General features: G+C 39.9%; 1 protein-coding gene across 1 annotated transcript in view; it reads left to right on the forward strand.

Moving 5' to 3' along the window:
* The window catches only part of LOC137421284 (mitogen-activated protein kinase kinase kinase 1-like), a 180,172-nt gene that overhangs the window by 122,780 nt on the left and 39,730 nt on the right, over positions 1-17,662 (forward strand). Inside the window, exons 9-10 of the mRNA XM_078772634.1 lie at positions 476-597; positions 13,462-13,553. Of these exons, the coding sequence (XP_078628760.1) occupies positions 476-597; positions 13,462-13,553 (214 nt within the window). The remainder of the gene's footprint in view (positions 1-475; positions 598-13,461; positions 13,554-17,662) is intronic.

Here is a 17,662-nt window from a genome sequence, read left to right on the forward strand (position 1 = left end):
CAGACAAACTGATTCGATTTTGGTGAAGGTCCGGATCCGGATACTAGAATATTTTAAGTGATTCTTCACCTTTGAGAGATAAGGCCCAAAGTGATATATAGCAGGATATCTCAAAATGTTTTGGAAGGATTTGGACGAAACTAGGTGGACAGGTTGGGCATGTGACGAGGCCAAATTGATTCGATTTTGATGAAGATCCGGATCCGAATCCAGATATGAGAATTTATTTATTTTTTGAGGTGATTCTTCACCATTGATAGATGGGACCAAAAACAATGTATAGCATATTTCAAAAAGTTGTCGATTGATTATGTCAAAACTTGGTGGATGAGTTGGTTAGGTGACAAGAACAAGCTGATTAGATTTTGGTTCAGGTCTGGATGCAGATCCGGCCTATCAGTGGAATACAAACATAAACTCTTCATTCTGGCATTGGAGTGTTGTTCTAGTTCCTTCATGCTTTTATTCCCTACAGAAAACGCTACGTGCTTTGCTGGTATATGCATTCTGCCAGAGTCTCACCCAGAGAGCGCGCCTCCAGCGCTTACTGCGACCAGTTTTGGAGGCCATCTTGGTGAAGTGTGCTGACTCGCACAGGTAATAAATGCAAATTATTGTATGATGGTAACGATTTTATGAAATAACTAGCCAAATGCACCCGGCGTTGCCCGAGTTCTTTTTGAATGAACTTGCTACTATAATTCAGCTTTTATTCGTGGCTGTAGAAGATTGACTACTATAATTCAGCTCAGCTTTTAATTGCGAAATGGGCCCAGCCCGGCCGAGGCGGCCTCGACCGGCCTCGCCACCTAGCCAATAACCTTTTCGGGGCCCGTCCCGACATTTTTAGTTTCAAAGGCTTCCTCCTATCTTTTACCGTTCAGCAGATTAGCGGGTGCAGACAAACAAACAAACAAACAAAAACTTTCTTTTATATATATAAAATATAAAAATATATATTAAATAATAATAATAATAAATAATAATAATAAAATTAACAAGTCAGGAGACGACGATGGTTCATGAGCGAGCGGTATTCAATGACAAAGGACGGACTATAACCGAAACAGGCCCGGACAGGTCAGGCCTGGAAATGTCAAAACGAAGGTTACTGACCTTGAAATGAGATAGAAAATAATGTATAATCAGTTATGAGGTAGTTAGCTACACAATACCGAAAATTCGGTGAAAAATGAAATGAAAAAAAATAAATAATAATAATAATAATAATAATGAAAGATCGAGCTCCGTGGGGCTAGACACATGACATTGGCCTAACCAAATATCGAAACCCCTGTCAGATTCCACCAAACCCCTCGGAGAAGATGTAGCTTGAACTCGATTACCCCCTAAAAATACATCTTTTTCGGGCTTGGCTCCGCCCACAATGGGCGCAATACGCCCACTCTAGGCAGGACACAACTAGATCGTGACATCAACCTCCCACCCAAGTTTCATCAAGATCGGATGATGTCATCGGGTAGTTATGCTGCGGACAGACAGACACACACACAGACAGACGCACACACATGACGAATATAGTGGTCACTTGATAACTCGTAAACCAATAAAAGAAGAAGAAGAAGAAGAAGAAGAAGAAGAAGAAGATAGATAGATAGTACATAGAAGATAGATAATGTTTGTAGCTCTCATTGAAGAATCAGTTGAGCGTTATGTTTTACCAAAGTATTTAACAGTTATTGTTACACCTGCTCTTTACACCTGTTATTGTTACACTTACACCTTACACCTGCTATAACAGAACACCTGCTCTTTTTTATAAGATATACTATGAGGTATTTACTGACCATAAATAGGACGTGGGCAGAACAGCCGACTTTCCATGCTCGTCCATGGGAGTGCATATTCTGAGATATAGCTCCACTTGCTGGTGCAACATAAGATTGTCGGCTTATCTCGGCAACAGTAATCCAATATTTGACAGCACACTTGCAAATGAATTACCTTGCCAGCCCACAGTGCTTCGCTAGAGATATTTTATTTAAGCTCTTTAAAAATTCATACACCTGTATGTAGAATGTCATTTTATGTATTGGAAGATATAAACCAACGTAAATTTTTTATCCAACTTTAAAATTGTGTTTTCTGATTGTGCAACATTGTGATGCCTGATAGTGAAGTAACTTTTTTTTAAACCTCATATACTTAAATTATAATACAGTACACAATTGTTTATCTTTTGTTGCCTTTTTGGTAGAGTATGTTGCGGCAATTTCCATCTGCATTTTGATTTTCTTTACCGCAGTTGTAGAGTCGATCATATTTTTTTTTTTTTCCTGTGAAGTTTCAGAAATATTCTGAGGATACAAGTTAGACAATTCCCTACAGGCCGAAATAGCAAACACATTGGCCTGGCATCTTGAGCACAATATTCCATGTTAGGAGATTTTCCTTTCTCACTGAGCCTCTTGTGATGTCACTGTCAGATAAATGAATAAGTAACTCGAACAACACTCGGTAGGGCGCCAGGCTCCACCAGGCTGAACACTTTACATTTTGCATCCCACTGATACGTCGGATCTGCATCCGGATCTGAACCAAAATCGAATCTATTTGTCCTTGTCACACACCCAACCTGTCCACAAAGTTTCATCCGAATTCGTCCATAAATTTTTTGGGATAACCTGTTCACAGACAGACAAATTTAAAATCACTCATAGAGCGACACTTGGTAGATTGCATACTTCCACTAGTCTGAACAGTTCACATTTTGTATCCACTGATAAGCCAGATCTGCATCCAGACCTGAACCAAAATCTAATCGGCTTGTTATTGTCACCTAACCAACTCATCCACCTAGTTTTATCATAACTTGTCCACTATATATATATATATATATATATATATATATATATATATATATATATATATATAATATATATATATATATATATATATATATATATATATATATATATATATATATATATATATAATATATATATATATATATATATATATATATATATATATATATATATATATATATATATATATATATATATATATATATATATATATATATATATATATATATATATATATTTGGCCCCATCTCTCAGTGGTGAAGAATCACTTAGAAAATTATTTTTGAAGTCTCGTATCTGACTCTGGATTCGGTTCTTCACCAAAATAGAATAGATTCGTCATTGCCACACACCTGACTTGTTCACCAAATTTCCTCTGAATCAGTCCACAACTTTTTGAGATATCGTGGGTATCGTTTTTTGACCCTCTCTCTCAATAGTGACAAATCACTTTAAAAAATTCCATCCGCATCCGGATTCGGATCCTCGCCAAAAATGTGTGTTGTTGTCCTTGGCTGATCACCTCCATCAACTAAAAAAATTTCAGAACGATTGCTTGAAAACTGTGGCCAAAAATTGTGTGACAAACAAACAGACAAACAGACTCTATACAGGTCAACATACTTGGTAAAAAATATTTTCCAAGTAACAAACAGACAGACAAACAGACTGGGGTGAAAACATAAGCTCTGTCCACCTTCGGTGACGGAGGAAAAGATACTCCATGCCAGCCATTTGGGAGCATGTCTACTTCGTAAATGCATCTTAACTAATGACTTCGGAAGAGACAGCCTTGTGATTTATTTAATGAATAGTAAAAAGCCCATCAAAAATGATGGGTTGGAGCAGTTTATTTGACGGTGCTGCCTCGTGAGCATGCTAAAGTCTGAAGCCTTGGCCTTGTATCAGGTGTGCTTATATCTTCTTGATTTTTTATATGTCCTACAGACATAATATAAATGAACACTCGTTTTACTATCACGCGTTGCACATCACGTGCAACACATTTCATCTCCCTGTGCCTTGTATTTATTATTATTTTAAAAAAACGTTTCTGTACCCCGCTCTTGAGGCTCAGTTTGCAAGCCACCATATACAATTCCAATAGAAGAGACATAATTACTCTTTTATGCAAAATGGTTTTTCGAATTTGTTTTATCCTGAAAAATAGACCGTAGTGAACACACATTCGTGTTAAAAGATTGGCCTTCAAAACGTACCCTTATGAAGGGGGGACAGACATGTGTACAAACACACAAACTGACTGTGTTTTATATGGTAGATATTGGTTTATGGTTTAAGACAGTGCATTCCTGTTTTACCCTCTGTCATCTCACTCTTCAATGAACCTAGTCTTTCTAATTAAAAAAGAACAAACATACAGCACACTCAAAAATATGTGAATGTTCATTTTTATAAACATAAGTAAATAGTTGGAGCATCAAGCGCATTACATGCTGATTATAGCACAATAAATATTTAACCCGAACAAGAACATTCCCTGCACGTATTCCCCATTTGGCAAATGATGATCTCTTCCATTCCTCATGTGGTTCAAACATATTTTATTTATTACAGTAATGATAGGCAGGGATAAATCACTGGGTAATATAATCAGGCTGATAACCAAAACTATGCAGGGTGTTCACATACGTCTTGTTGCATTGCTAGCAAATAACATTCTCTTGTCATTTTTGATCCCTTGTCTGTTGTTATGGTCATGAGAGCAGCAATACATGTCATTACGAATATTATTTATGTATGTATGTATGTTCAGTATGTATGTATATATGTATACAGGGTGACTGTATATATGTGTGTATATATATATATATATGTATGTATGTATATATATATATATATGTATGTATATATATATATATATATATGTATGTATGTATATATATATATATATATATATATATATATATATATATATATATATATATATATATATATATATATATATACATATATATATATATATATATATATATATATATATATATATATATATATATATATATATATATATATATATATATATATATATATATATATATATATATATATATATATATATATATATATATATGCCTCGTGAGCGGTCATAAGGACCACAGGAAAATATAGGGGTTCATTCGTGAGTGCCGTGAGTTCATTTTCATGGTTCTGTTTGGATATTGTTGGAATATGTTTAAACCGCAGCCGTGATGCTGACGCCCCCCCCCGCCCCCCCCAGATTTTCCATGTTTTAAACGTTTCCCAGTGTGTACCCTGGTCAGAATAGGTACACCGTATCCCTGCGTGTCGTAAGAGACGACTAAGAGGGTTGGCGTCAGGAAGGGCATCCGGCCATAAAAACATTGCCTCAAAAAAGAGAACCATGACAATTACAACTACATATGGGCAGGGTGCAGCCCGAAGTGGAGATCGGTTTCTGAGGTTTGGGACATGGAATGTAGGGACAATGACAGGGAGATCAGGAGAAGTGGTGGAAGTATTGGTCAGAAGAAGAGTGGACATATATTGTGTGCAAGAGACGAGATGGAAGGGAAGTGGTGTGAGAATGGTGAAGGGTAGGCAGGGACAGAAATACAAGTTTGTGTGGCAAGGGTGCCTGGAGGGCGTGAATGGTGTTGGTGTCCTGTTTTCTGAGGAGTTTGTAGACAGTGTGGTGAGTGTGACTAGAGTGAGTGATAGGTTGATGATGGTGAAAATGATGATTGGAAAGCTCTTGGTGAACGTCATCTCAGGATATGCTCCGCAGGTTGGTCGAAGCGATGAAGAGAAGGACAAGTTCTGGTGTGCGATAGAGAAGCTGATGGAAAAAGTGAAAGATGAGGAAGTTGTTGTGGTGGGAGGAGACCTGAATGGACATGTGGGAAGGAGTATGGATGGTTTTGAGGGAGTTCATGGGGGTTACGGATATGGTGTGAGAAATGGAGAAGGTTAAAGGATTTTGGAGTTTGCTGATGGAGCTGATTTGTTGATTTGTAATACTCAGTTCCAGAAAGAGGACAATAAGCTTGTTACATACACGTCAGGTGGGTCGACGACAACCGTTGACTACCTGATGGTGCGTAGGCGAGATAGGGGGCACCTCCGGGACACAAAGGTGATCCCGGGGGAGGAGGCTGTTTCACAGCACCAGTTGGTTGTCTGCGACATAAGGGTGAAAGGTGCGAGGAGAGCTCGGCGGTTGAAGTACCAACCGAGAATGAAGGTGTGGAGGTTGAAAGAGGTGACAGTAAGGGAGGCATTAAAAGAGAGGCTGAGTAGGGTAGAGGATGATGTGGTTGAGCTTGAAAGTGGTTGGATGTCAATGAAAGCTAGTCTGTTGGGAGCCGTTGGTGAGGTATGTGGATGGACAAAAGGACCACCGAGGCACTCGGAAACATGGTGGTGGGATGTTGAAGTTGGAAAGAGGATTGACGAGAAGAGGAAGACGTTCAAAGAGTGGCAGAAGGTGAAGGGTACGGGAGCAGAAACAGCAGAGCATGAAAGTTATAAGGCAGCCAGGAAGGCTGCAAAGAAAGAGGTAGCAAAGGCGCAGGAGGCATGTAGGAAAATGTTCGGAGAACGCTTGGATTCAGAAGAGGGTCAGAAAGCAGTATTCAGGATTGCGAAGCACATCGCGAAAGAGAGGTGTGATGTGATGGGGGTGAGTTGCTTGAAGGATGAAGTGGGACAAATCGTTGTCGACCCAGATGGAATTAAAGGAAGATGGAAAAGATATATGGAAATGCTGTTGAATACAGAGAATGAATGGGATGGCAACATAGAGAGTAACCCAGTTTTAGGACCGGCAGAGAAGATAACTGAGAAGGAAGTTGAGGAAGCGATAAAAGCAATGAAGAGTGGAAAAGCGGGAGGGCCGACGGGAGTTGTGGGAGATATGTTGAAGGCAGCAGGAAGTTGGGGTGTGAAGAGAATGACAGAGATCTGTAATCTGGTGGTGAAAGAAGGCCGCATTCCAGTGGATTGGGAACTGAGTACCCTCGTCCCTCTATACAAGGGGAAAGGTGACCCTTTGGAGTGTGGCTCGTACCGAGCGATAAAGTTATTGGAGCATGGAATGAAGGTATTGGAAAGGGTGTTGGAGAGGGGATAAGGAAGAAAGTGAAGATCGACGAAATGCAGTTTGGATTTATGCCAGGAAGAGGAACGACAGATGCGCTTTTCATTGTGAGGCAGTTGCAGGAGAAGTACATGGATAAGAGGAAGAAGTTGTTTTTTGGGTTTGTTGATCTGGAGAAAGCATTCGATAGGGTTCCGCGCAAAGTATTGACATGGGCATTGAGGAAGTTAGGAGTGGAGGAATGGTTGATCAGAGTAGTGATGGCAATGTACAAAAGAGCGCGCACAGCTGTAAGGACGAAGGACGGGAACAGTGGTGAGTTTGAGGTGAAGGTTGGAGTGCATCAGGGGTCGGTACTAAGTCCACTACTATTTGTAGCTGTGATGGAGGTGCTGGCTCAGAACGTAAAGGAGGGTTTACCGTGGGAGTTGTTGTATGCAGATGATCTGGTGTTGATTGCGGAAAGTATGGATGGACTGAAGGAAAAGATGAACAAGTGGAAGGAATGTATGGAGACAAAAGGTCTGAAGGTGAATATCGGAAAGACAAAGGTGATGGCAAGTGGTAAAGCATGTGGTGACGTGGAAAGAACTGGGAAGTGGCCGTGTGCTGTGTGCAGGAAGGGTGTCGGAGTGAACTCCATTCAATGTACAATGTGTGCTGAGTGGGTTCATCAAAAATGTAGTGGTCTGAGAGGGTCATTTACCAGTGTGGCAGCTACATTCAAATGTAAGGTGTGCACAGAGGGAGCTGCAGATGGAGGAAATGTTGAGTTGGATCTTGGAGACGGCGTGAAGCTGGAAGGTGTGAAAACATTTTGCTACCTAGGAGACATGCTGAATGGAGAAGGTGGATCAGACTCGGCAACGGTTGCTCGAGTGAGATGTGCATGGAAGAAGTTTCGGGAACTGAGTGGCGTGCTGATGAGGAGGAGAGTGTCGCTGAAGCTGAAGGGAAAGGTGTATGCTGCATGTGTGAGAAGTGTTATGATTTATGGGAGCGAGACATGGGTAATGAACGTAGAGCAGCAACGAATGCTGGAAAGGGTGGAAATGCGAATGGTTCGATGGATGTGCGGAGTATCGTTGAGAGAGAGGAAGACAAATGATGAATTGCGAAAGTTGATGGGAATATTGCCTGTGATTGATGCTGTGAAGAGGAACAGGTTGAGATGGTTTGGTCATGTATTGAGGAAGGATGAAAGTGACTGGTTGAGAAGAGTGATGGAAGTTAATGTAGAAGGAAGTAGAGGACGGGGAAGACCGAGAAAGACTTGGCTAAAGATGGTGGAAGAAGAAATGCGGGCAAGGGGGTTAACAAGGGGAGATGCAGAAAATAGGGCAAAATGGAGAAGATTGTCATGGGGACCGCAAGGCTAACCCCCGCTCTAGCAGGGAAAATGGCCTTAAAATGCATGTTGTTGTTGTTGTATTCGTGAGTGCCTGGGAGTGTTTTAGGCAAAAATATATATAAATTTTTTTTTTTGAAAAAAACAAAAGTTAGTTTTTTTGGAGTATTAAAAAAAAAAAAAAATATATATATATATATATACATATATAATCGCTCAATAGTGCCTAAGCCTTTTAAAATGAATGTCAGTTATATACAAGTACACATTCGCATAAATAAATACAAAACAATCACCAGACATTTGAATACCAATAAATCAAACAATTCCGGAAATGTATGAAGTTGGTAGTACGGCTTCTTCTTCTTCCTGATTGGCATCACACTTAACTCAGAAACGTGATGAACGCCACATTCACCCACCAGCATATATATGAACCCCTTTCCTCTCCTGCCCCCCCTCCTCCCCCCCACCCCCCTCCCAACAGGATACAAAATAATGCATGATAAAACTATCTATCTATAATTCCAGTAATCTCTGTACGTTTGTACGTCTGTACGTTTGTACGTCTGTTTGTCTGTGACCGCTGTTTCTCGACAACCACGGGTCCGATATACTTTTAACTTGCCAGGTATATTGCTGGGGACCCGAGGATGTGCCTTTTCAAGGTTTCATATTAATCGGACAATTACTTACCGAGCTATGTCCAAAAAACGATTCAACCAATCAGAGAGCAGCGAACGATCGCGTGTGCCGAACGTGGAGGACACACTCTGCCTCGGATGGCACATTTGAGAGCGTATTCATTTATTTCACGTTTGCAAACTATGTTGGCGTTAAACTATGTTTTAAAACTAATAAAACCGAATTTGCGATTCATTCGCTTTCCTGCGCGTTTGTGCACGCGATGGCGATTTCTTTACCAAACTCCGGAAGCCGTTCGCTTTGGACCAAACCATTGCATGTAAATAGAGGGGGGGGATTGTCACCGTACTCGCAAGCCGTTCGCTTTGGACCAAACCATTTCATGTAAATAGAGGGGGGGGATATAATTTTAGATATAGATATAGTACGGGCAATGCCCTAGTATTCCTAATTGGAGCACTCCCATACAGACCCGAATACAGACAAAAGGAAATATAACTGAAAATAAGTCTGTGTAGTTTGTGGCACTGAGCTCAAATCGGCTCTTGAATCTCGTCAGGAATCGTCAAAACCCCCTTCCGTCCTTGGCGGGGAAATGCACTCGTTGGCGCGAACTAGGCCTCGTCGCATGTCCGCTCACTCCTGGCATCGTCGAGAGCGCAGCGAGCAGGCTGCGCCCGTGCACTCGCCATTCTTGCGCGGCAAACCGCAGTTCTCGGTCCGCAGTTCCTTACGACCGTTCGTGATGAATCTTCCTTGTGCAAGAGCAATAAGCGACCGTTCGCCATGGGATCCAGAACGAGAAGAATGAAATGTCGGCCGAACGTTCCTTTATATTCAAGGCCCTGACGTCATCTCACGATGTCTCTGTGTCCGCTCCGATCAGCGAGTTCCATTTTACCAGTACTTGTGCCAATCAAATCCCAGACCAATCACTGCTATTCAGGGCATGGCTCCACGGCCCAGCCTGATTGAGGTGGTGATGTCCCGGCGACAGCACCAGCGGTAGTGTTCAATACCTGGTTTCCGGTTGGTTTTTAATCAGTGTCATTAATTATGGTGTCGATTGCTTGGCTTGGCCATGCTGTGTAGTGCGGTGTCATAAGGACCACAGGAAAATATTACAGAGGCAATTATATACAGGGGATTAATTTACCCATAATCCCTCGCTAATTAACAAACCCCACCCCTCTCATGGGGACGAAGATACAAGCTTACCCGACATGTGGTCTACACAAATTTCCTACTTATGATACATCGAGGTTTCTTCTTCTTCACGGCAGTCGGAGCACACGACCTATGCATTCTACCTGGACTAAGGTATTACCTACCCCCTACAAACGTAGCAATATATATATATAAAAAAAAATATTCCATATTAAATGCCAAGTCTGTATATATATATATATGTGTACAGTATATATATATATATATATATATACATATATATATATATATATATATATATATATATATATATATATATATATATATACATATATATATAAAATTATGTATATATATATATGTATATATATATATATATGTATATATATATATATATATATATATGTATATATATATATATATATATATATACTGTACACATATATATATATATATACAGACTTGGCATTTAATATGGAATATTTTTTTTTACTTGCCTTGGGTTTACTTTCTGAACTCAGTATATCAATCTGGTGAGTTTATTTTATGCTTCGGTGATTTCTTTGTTAAAAGAACCATGTCACTGATTGTCTGTCACAGCAAGAAGTCAATAACAGGATTTATGTCACAGGTGGAGTGATAAAATGTACGGACAGGTACATTTGACGATTTTTTATTTTTTATTTTTTTTTGTATACTGAATCGAGGCTCGTGAAAGAGCTAACATTTACTTCACAAACAAATCAACCAGACAAACAAAATACCCAAAAAGAGGGAGCGGAAGACAAGATGGGGAGAGATGGGGAAGCACACAAACACAACATCCGAGAGCAGGGAGATGTGTGTAAGGGAGAGGGCCCGGGGGGAGTAGGCATGGGAAGGGGGGGGGGGGAGGAAAAAGTATAAAGCACAAGGACTTCCTGGACAGAAGTTGGTATTTCAAAAAAGTGGAATTGGGGAGAAATTAGCGGGGGTAGAAAAGATCAAGGTTTTGGATGGGGGAAGATAAGAGATGGTGGTGAACAGCTGTTTTAAAGACTTGGAGGGTGGAGTGGGATTGAAGAGAGTGAGGGAGTTTGTTCCAGAGGCGGGAGAAAAGAGGAATGAAGGAGTGAAGGTGAGCAGAGAGTCTTGATTTTGGCAGTTTAACCATAACAGGGTTGCAGGCAGATCTTGTGCGACCTGTAGGAATATTTGCGGGACAGAGCCCAGAGAGAGCTGGGGGGGCAAGGCCAGAGAGGAGTCGGTAGAAGACGGAAAGGCCACCAACCTGCCTGCGGTGAGTGAGTGAGAGGCCCTTGGAGTTTCCTGTCAATCCGACCAGCGGTTGCTGAGAACATTAATCATGAAGTTTGCGGAGGTGCAAAATAGGGCGGAAGAATAATAATAATAAGGAAAACTCTAGCAGTAATAATAGGTTACTCTCCATTTCATGGAGAGTAAACCTAATTACGACTGGCATTACGGACAGTAAAACTACAGTTCAGTACTTCGTGTAACCCACACGAGCATTCAGGAGAGCGCGTACACGTTGAGGCATGCTGTTCACGAGATTTGCCAAGGTTTGGACAGGAATCACTTGCCATGCAGTTACAATAGCCTTCTTCAATTCACGCACAGAGGCAGGCTGCTGGTCCAAGTTGTCGATTTGACGCGTTAATTCTGCCCACAAGTTCTCTATCGGATTCATATCCGGGGACATGGCCGGCTACTCCATATGCTCGACACCACGGTCAGCAAGAAAGTGTTGGATCATGCGAGCACGATGAGGCCGTGCATTGTCATCTTGGAAGACAAAGTTTCCTCGAAAGGCTGCACGAACAAATGGAAGCAATGTTTCTTCCAGAATGGCCCTGTGCTTGAACTGGTTCAGGTTTCCATTCAGAACAACCAGGTCAGTTTTGCCCCCTGCATGAAAAGCAGCCCAAACGGTCACCCCACCACCTCCAGCTTGGACTCTTGGCACTATACAATATTCGTTGTAGGCTTCATGCACTTGTCTGCACACTCGGACGTGGCCATCTTGACGATAGACCAGAAATCTAGACTCGTCACTGAAGATCACGTGATTCCAGTGTCCTGGCTGCCATTGACGGTGCTCTCTGGCCCACTGCAATTGGCACTGGTGGTGTTGTCTGGTCAGACGTGGCTTTCTCAGGGGACGCCTGCACGATAGCCTGCTTGAACCAGTCGTTGGTTGACTAGCCTTCTGGATACAGGCACATTTGTCAGTTGCTGCTACTCAGCCCTAAGCCGATTAGCTGACTTGGTACGGCCATTGCAGACTAACCGGTGCAGCTGGCGATCATCCCTCCTTGTGGTTCTGCAGGGACGTCCAGGCCTCGGTATTGGAGTAGGGACACCCCTCTGAGCATTTCGTTTCAGGATATTTGACACCTGTCCTTGAGTGATGCCATACTGCCGAGCAATAGCACGCTGTTTCATGCCGGAATTTCGTAAAGCCACCACTAAATGACAAACAGCATTGTCGAGTTGACGGACCATCTCCAGAGGAAGCGGCAATAACTTTTGGAGACGTGCAGCAGTTGTTTTCCACTAATACAGAACGCAACAACCCTTGTATACCCGACTGTGAAGCCAATCATCAAATGCACCTGTCCGTACATTTTGTCACGCCACCTGTGATATAATCCTGTTATTGACTTCTTGCTGCGACAGACAATCAGTGACATGGTTCTTTTAACAAAGAAATCACCGAAGCGTAAAAGAAACTCACCAGATTGATATACCGAGTTCAGAAAGTAAACCCAAATCAAGAAAAAATATATATTCCATATTAAATGCCAAGTCTGTGTATATATGTGTATGTATGTATGTATGTATGTATGTATATATATATATATATATATATATATATATATATATATATATATATATATATAGACTCGTCATATATATATATGGTTAATGTAAAAGATATATATATATATGTATGTATGTATATATATATATATGTATATGTATGTGTATATATATGTACTGTATATATATCATGTAAAAAAAGGCATAAATAATACATTGGGTTTACAAGACATGGACCGCTCTGTATTTAAAGAGAGGGAAACAGCGAGATCCAAGGTTGACCTCTATCAGGACAAAGCAGCCTCTATAGGAGGAAAAACACAAGGTACATCTTTTTTAAAACATTTATTTTCTGCTTTCGTTGTTTCATTTTCCATTTGTTCCATCATAAATTTGAAAATACCAGAAAATAGTGGCCATTCAATTTGGCCATCTCAACATGTGTTGTTGAGATGGTGTTTAAATTGAAAACTAACACAGTTTTTATTAACAAAATGTGGTTTGTGGAATAATATAATTTCATTTGACATGTGGGGGAAATTGTTTATTAATTTTTTGCTATTTTTCAGCCGTACCAGCCAACTGTCAATCTCTACACTGCTTGAGCTTTGCAAAGGCCAGGCTGGAGAGTTGGCAGTGGGAAGAGAGCTTCTCAACTCAGGTGGGAATATGATGACATGTTCCGTTTGTATCAACCCTGTCATAATGATTCACCAGCTGTGGTTTGTCCATCACAGCTGTGACAATAAAATAGCCAGGAGTGATTGGTTACAAAGGTAAAGCCATGGCACATGTAATTACGATTGATAAGAAGAAAGAATTCTTCATGGGAAGTCAAGGAAAATATAAACCACAAAAGACCATTGTTACTGAGGAAGCTGTACCAAAACATAGTCAAATGTAGCCAGAAGTGAAATATGAATCATAGAGTTATGCAAAATAATGTTTGCAAGCTGCACGTAACAGGTTTTCAAATGGTGGACTCTGCTTGGGGATATAGGATGTAAAGCATTTTTAACCACAACAGATTCCCAAAGCATTTTTTAAATAATCTTTGTAATTTGAACATGGAAGGTTGCTTTCCGTCTTCTCAAAATGAAAACAATATTTTACCTACACAGCTGAGCATTAAGAGGGGGGAGGGAGGGGTGAGGGATGGCTACAGTGGAAACTATAACGATACTCGGTATCGAGCATACTGCCGTGCGGATGAAACCCTTACATTTTGTATCCCATTGATATGCCGGATTTGGATTCGGACCTGAGCCAAAATCTCATCAATTTGGCCTTGTCTCACATCCAACCTGTCCACCAAATTTCGTCCGAATCCATCCATAACCTTTTGAGATATCGTGTTAATTATAATTTTTGGCCCTCTATTTAGGTCTCCATCAATGGTGAAAAATTAGTTTTAAAATTCTCAGACCAGTATTTTCATCAAAATCTCATCAATTTGTCCTTGTGACACACCCAACCTGTCCACCAAATTTCGTCCGAATCCATCCATAACTTTTTGAGATCTCGTGCTACATATCATTTTTGGCCCTATTTTTAGGTCTCTTATCAATGGTGAAAAATTCGCTTTTAAATTCTCAGATCAGGATTTTCATCAAAATCGAATCAATTTGTCCTTGTGACATACCCAACCTGTCCACCAAATTTCGTTCGAATCCATCCATAACTTTTTGAGATATCGTGCTACATATCATTTTTGGCCCTATTTTTAGGTCTCTTATCAATGGTGAAAAATTCGCTTTTAAATTCTCAGATCAGGATTTTCATCAAAATCTCATCAATTTGTCCTTGTGACACACCCAACCTGTCCACCAAATTTCGTCCGAATCCATCCATAACTTTTTGAGATATCGTGCTACATATCATTTTTGGCCCTATCTCTATGTCTCCATCAATGGTGAAAATTAGTTTTAAAATTCCCAGATCAGGATTTTCATCAAAATGTAATCAAATTGTCCTGGTCACACACCCAACCTGTCTATTAAGTTTTGACCGAATCCATCCATAACCTTTTGAGATATCGTGCTACATATCATTTTTGGCCCTGTCTCTATGTCTCCATCAATGGTGAAAAATTCGCTTTTCAATTCTCAGATCAGGATTTTCATCAAAATGTAATCAAATTGTCCTGGTCACACACCCAACCTGTCCACTAAATTTCGTTCGAATCCATCCATAACTTTTTGAGATATCGTGCTACATATCATTTTTGGCCCTATTTTTAGGTCTCTTATCAATGGTGAAAATTCGCTTTTAAATTCTCAGATCAGGATTTTCATCAAAATCGAATCAATTTGTCCTTGTGACATACCCAACCTGTCCACCAAATTTCGTTCGAATCCATCCATAACTTTTTGAGATATCGTGCTACATATCATTTTTGGCCCTATTTTTAGGTCTCTTATCAATGGTGAAAAATTCGCTTTTAAATTCTCAGATCAGGATTTTCATCAAAATCGAATCAATTTGTCCTTGTGACATACCCAACCTGTCCACCAAATTTCGTTCGAATCCATCCATAACTTTTTGAGATATCGTGCTACATATCATTTTTGGCCCTATCTCTATGTCTCATCAATGGTGAAAAATTCGCTTTTAAATTCTCAGATCAGGATTTTCATCAAAATCGAATCAATTTGTCATTGTGACATACCTAACCTGTCCACCAAATTTTGTCCGAATCTGTCCATAACCTTTTGAGGTATCCTACTCCCAGGCAAATATACAGACAAACAGCGGTCAAAACACAACAAAAGGGAGTTCTGTTTCTTCAGCAAAAACAGATAGAAGAATGTTTATATCTACCCAGATGCCTTCAGATTTCAATTTATATCGCAAGTGCAGTAATTATATTCCAGTAATAATGTTTCACATTTCCTTCCCTCCTAATTATATGTTTGCACTATATGATTATATTTTTGAGTGGCGAGCTTGCTGAAAGCTCTGAGGATGTTTTGAAGTGTGGATGTAAAATGAAAGAAGAGCTTGGAAAGACCTTGGGTAGGTGGGCACAAATACTATGTGCAATCATATTGAATTTTTCACGAAATATATATTTTTATCAACACTAACTTTAGGATCTCGATGGAGCTTGTTCATAAATCGGGAACAAAGGGAAATTGGACCATCGGTGTACTTTTACATGCTTAACGAGGTTATTGGTAGGCAATTGACAAATCATCACGATACATGTGGGACTTGCACAAGATTTGATGAAGAAGAGTAACAGTAAAGCAGAGGAAAAAATGGGCAATATGATGGAATGGATGAGGAAGTCAAAGACTGAGTCTTATTTTGAGTTTCCGAATGGCGTTCCATAAATGGTCAATCTCCGGTTCTGTAATCATAAATCTCCAGGAACATGATGATGATGTTGATGATGATGTTGATGATGATCATCATATGGGGGTTTAACCTTGGATTCCGGTATTAGTCAGGTTCACTATGTTAACAAATATAATTTCGTTCAAAATTTTGGGATTAGCAAACCTGTACATTTTTGGAATCATCAGAGCATGGAGAATCTGAAAATCAATGTTGGCATTTGCACAGACACCTGCATGGCCGCCATTTTGGATTTTGAAAATGGCCGCCATAAAATACATATTTTGCGCGATCTCGGCTTCTAGCCAACCTAGAGACTTAATTAAATATGCTAATCCTATGTTTTATGGGTCAAGGAATCCAATAAAGGCCTCAAAATAGTGCTCAGGATTATAGAAAAGCAACAAACAAAGGTAATTGAAAACCATTGTCTTTATATTTGTGATATAACTGTATTACATAATACATGATATTGCAAGTCCTTTGAAGTTATAGGTTGTTATAGGAAGTTATAGGTAGTATCAGATTGAACTATAAGTCCTATACACAGGATCTACGAGGTCTGTACCGTTCAGGAATATGCTTTTACAGATCTTCATCACTGTCCTGAGTGTCATTTTCGCAAAGGTGTCTACGCAAATGTAAACATTAATTTTTGGATTCCTCATGCTCTGAATATTCCAAAAATGTATAGTTTTGCTAATCTACCAAAATTTTGAACGAAAAAACATAGTGAACCTGACTATATTATATGAGCCGAGTCATATAGGTCCTTTTTTGTTGGACTCTTGGACTCGGACTCAGACTTGAATATAAGAATTGGATTCGGAGTTTACGCACGATGACTTGGAAGAATCAAATGCGGGAGACGAGGTCAAGTCAAATACGATAACATATCCCACAGTTAATGTAAAAGATTATCACGTATACCGTGAAAGTAATTCCTCCTTAAAACATACAATGAAGTTACATCACTGTAAAGGCCAAGTACTGCACCACTACCAAACCACCATCTTTTTTACTCCCGCCAGGGAGTAATGCATTCAATCGTGTCCGTGTGTGTGTGTGTGTTCGTGTGTTTGTGAACAAGATATCTGGAAAAGTTCTCAACGGATTAGGATGAAAGTTGGTGGGATGATTGCCCTTGCGATAAGGAAGAATTGATTAGTTTTTGGTGAAGCTCAGGATATTATTCCGGATCCAGGAATGTTTTGAAGGATTGTTTGCCATTGGAAGATAGGGCTCATTTTTTTAAACATTATATTCTATATTTAACATTGTGATATGAAAATAGTTTTCATATTTGTTGTAAATGTAGTTTAAACTCGTGGTTATGCGTTAGAGCAGTGTATTTTATTAGCAGCGTCGTCTTCAAGGTTTTTTTTTGGTTTTTTTCTAATAACGACATATTCTGTCATTTTAAAACCACAA

This window comes from Myxine glutinosa, chromosome 2 (assembly GCF_964187855.1).
Source record: "Myxine glutinosa chromosome 2, kmMyxGlut1.1, whole genome shotgun sequence".
NCBI lineage: Eukaryota > Metazoa > Chordata > Myxini > Myxiniformes > Myxinidae > Myxine > Myxine glutinosa.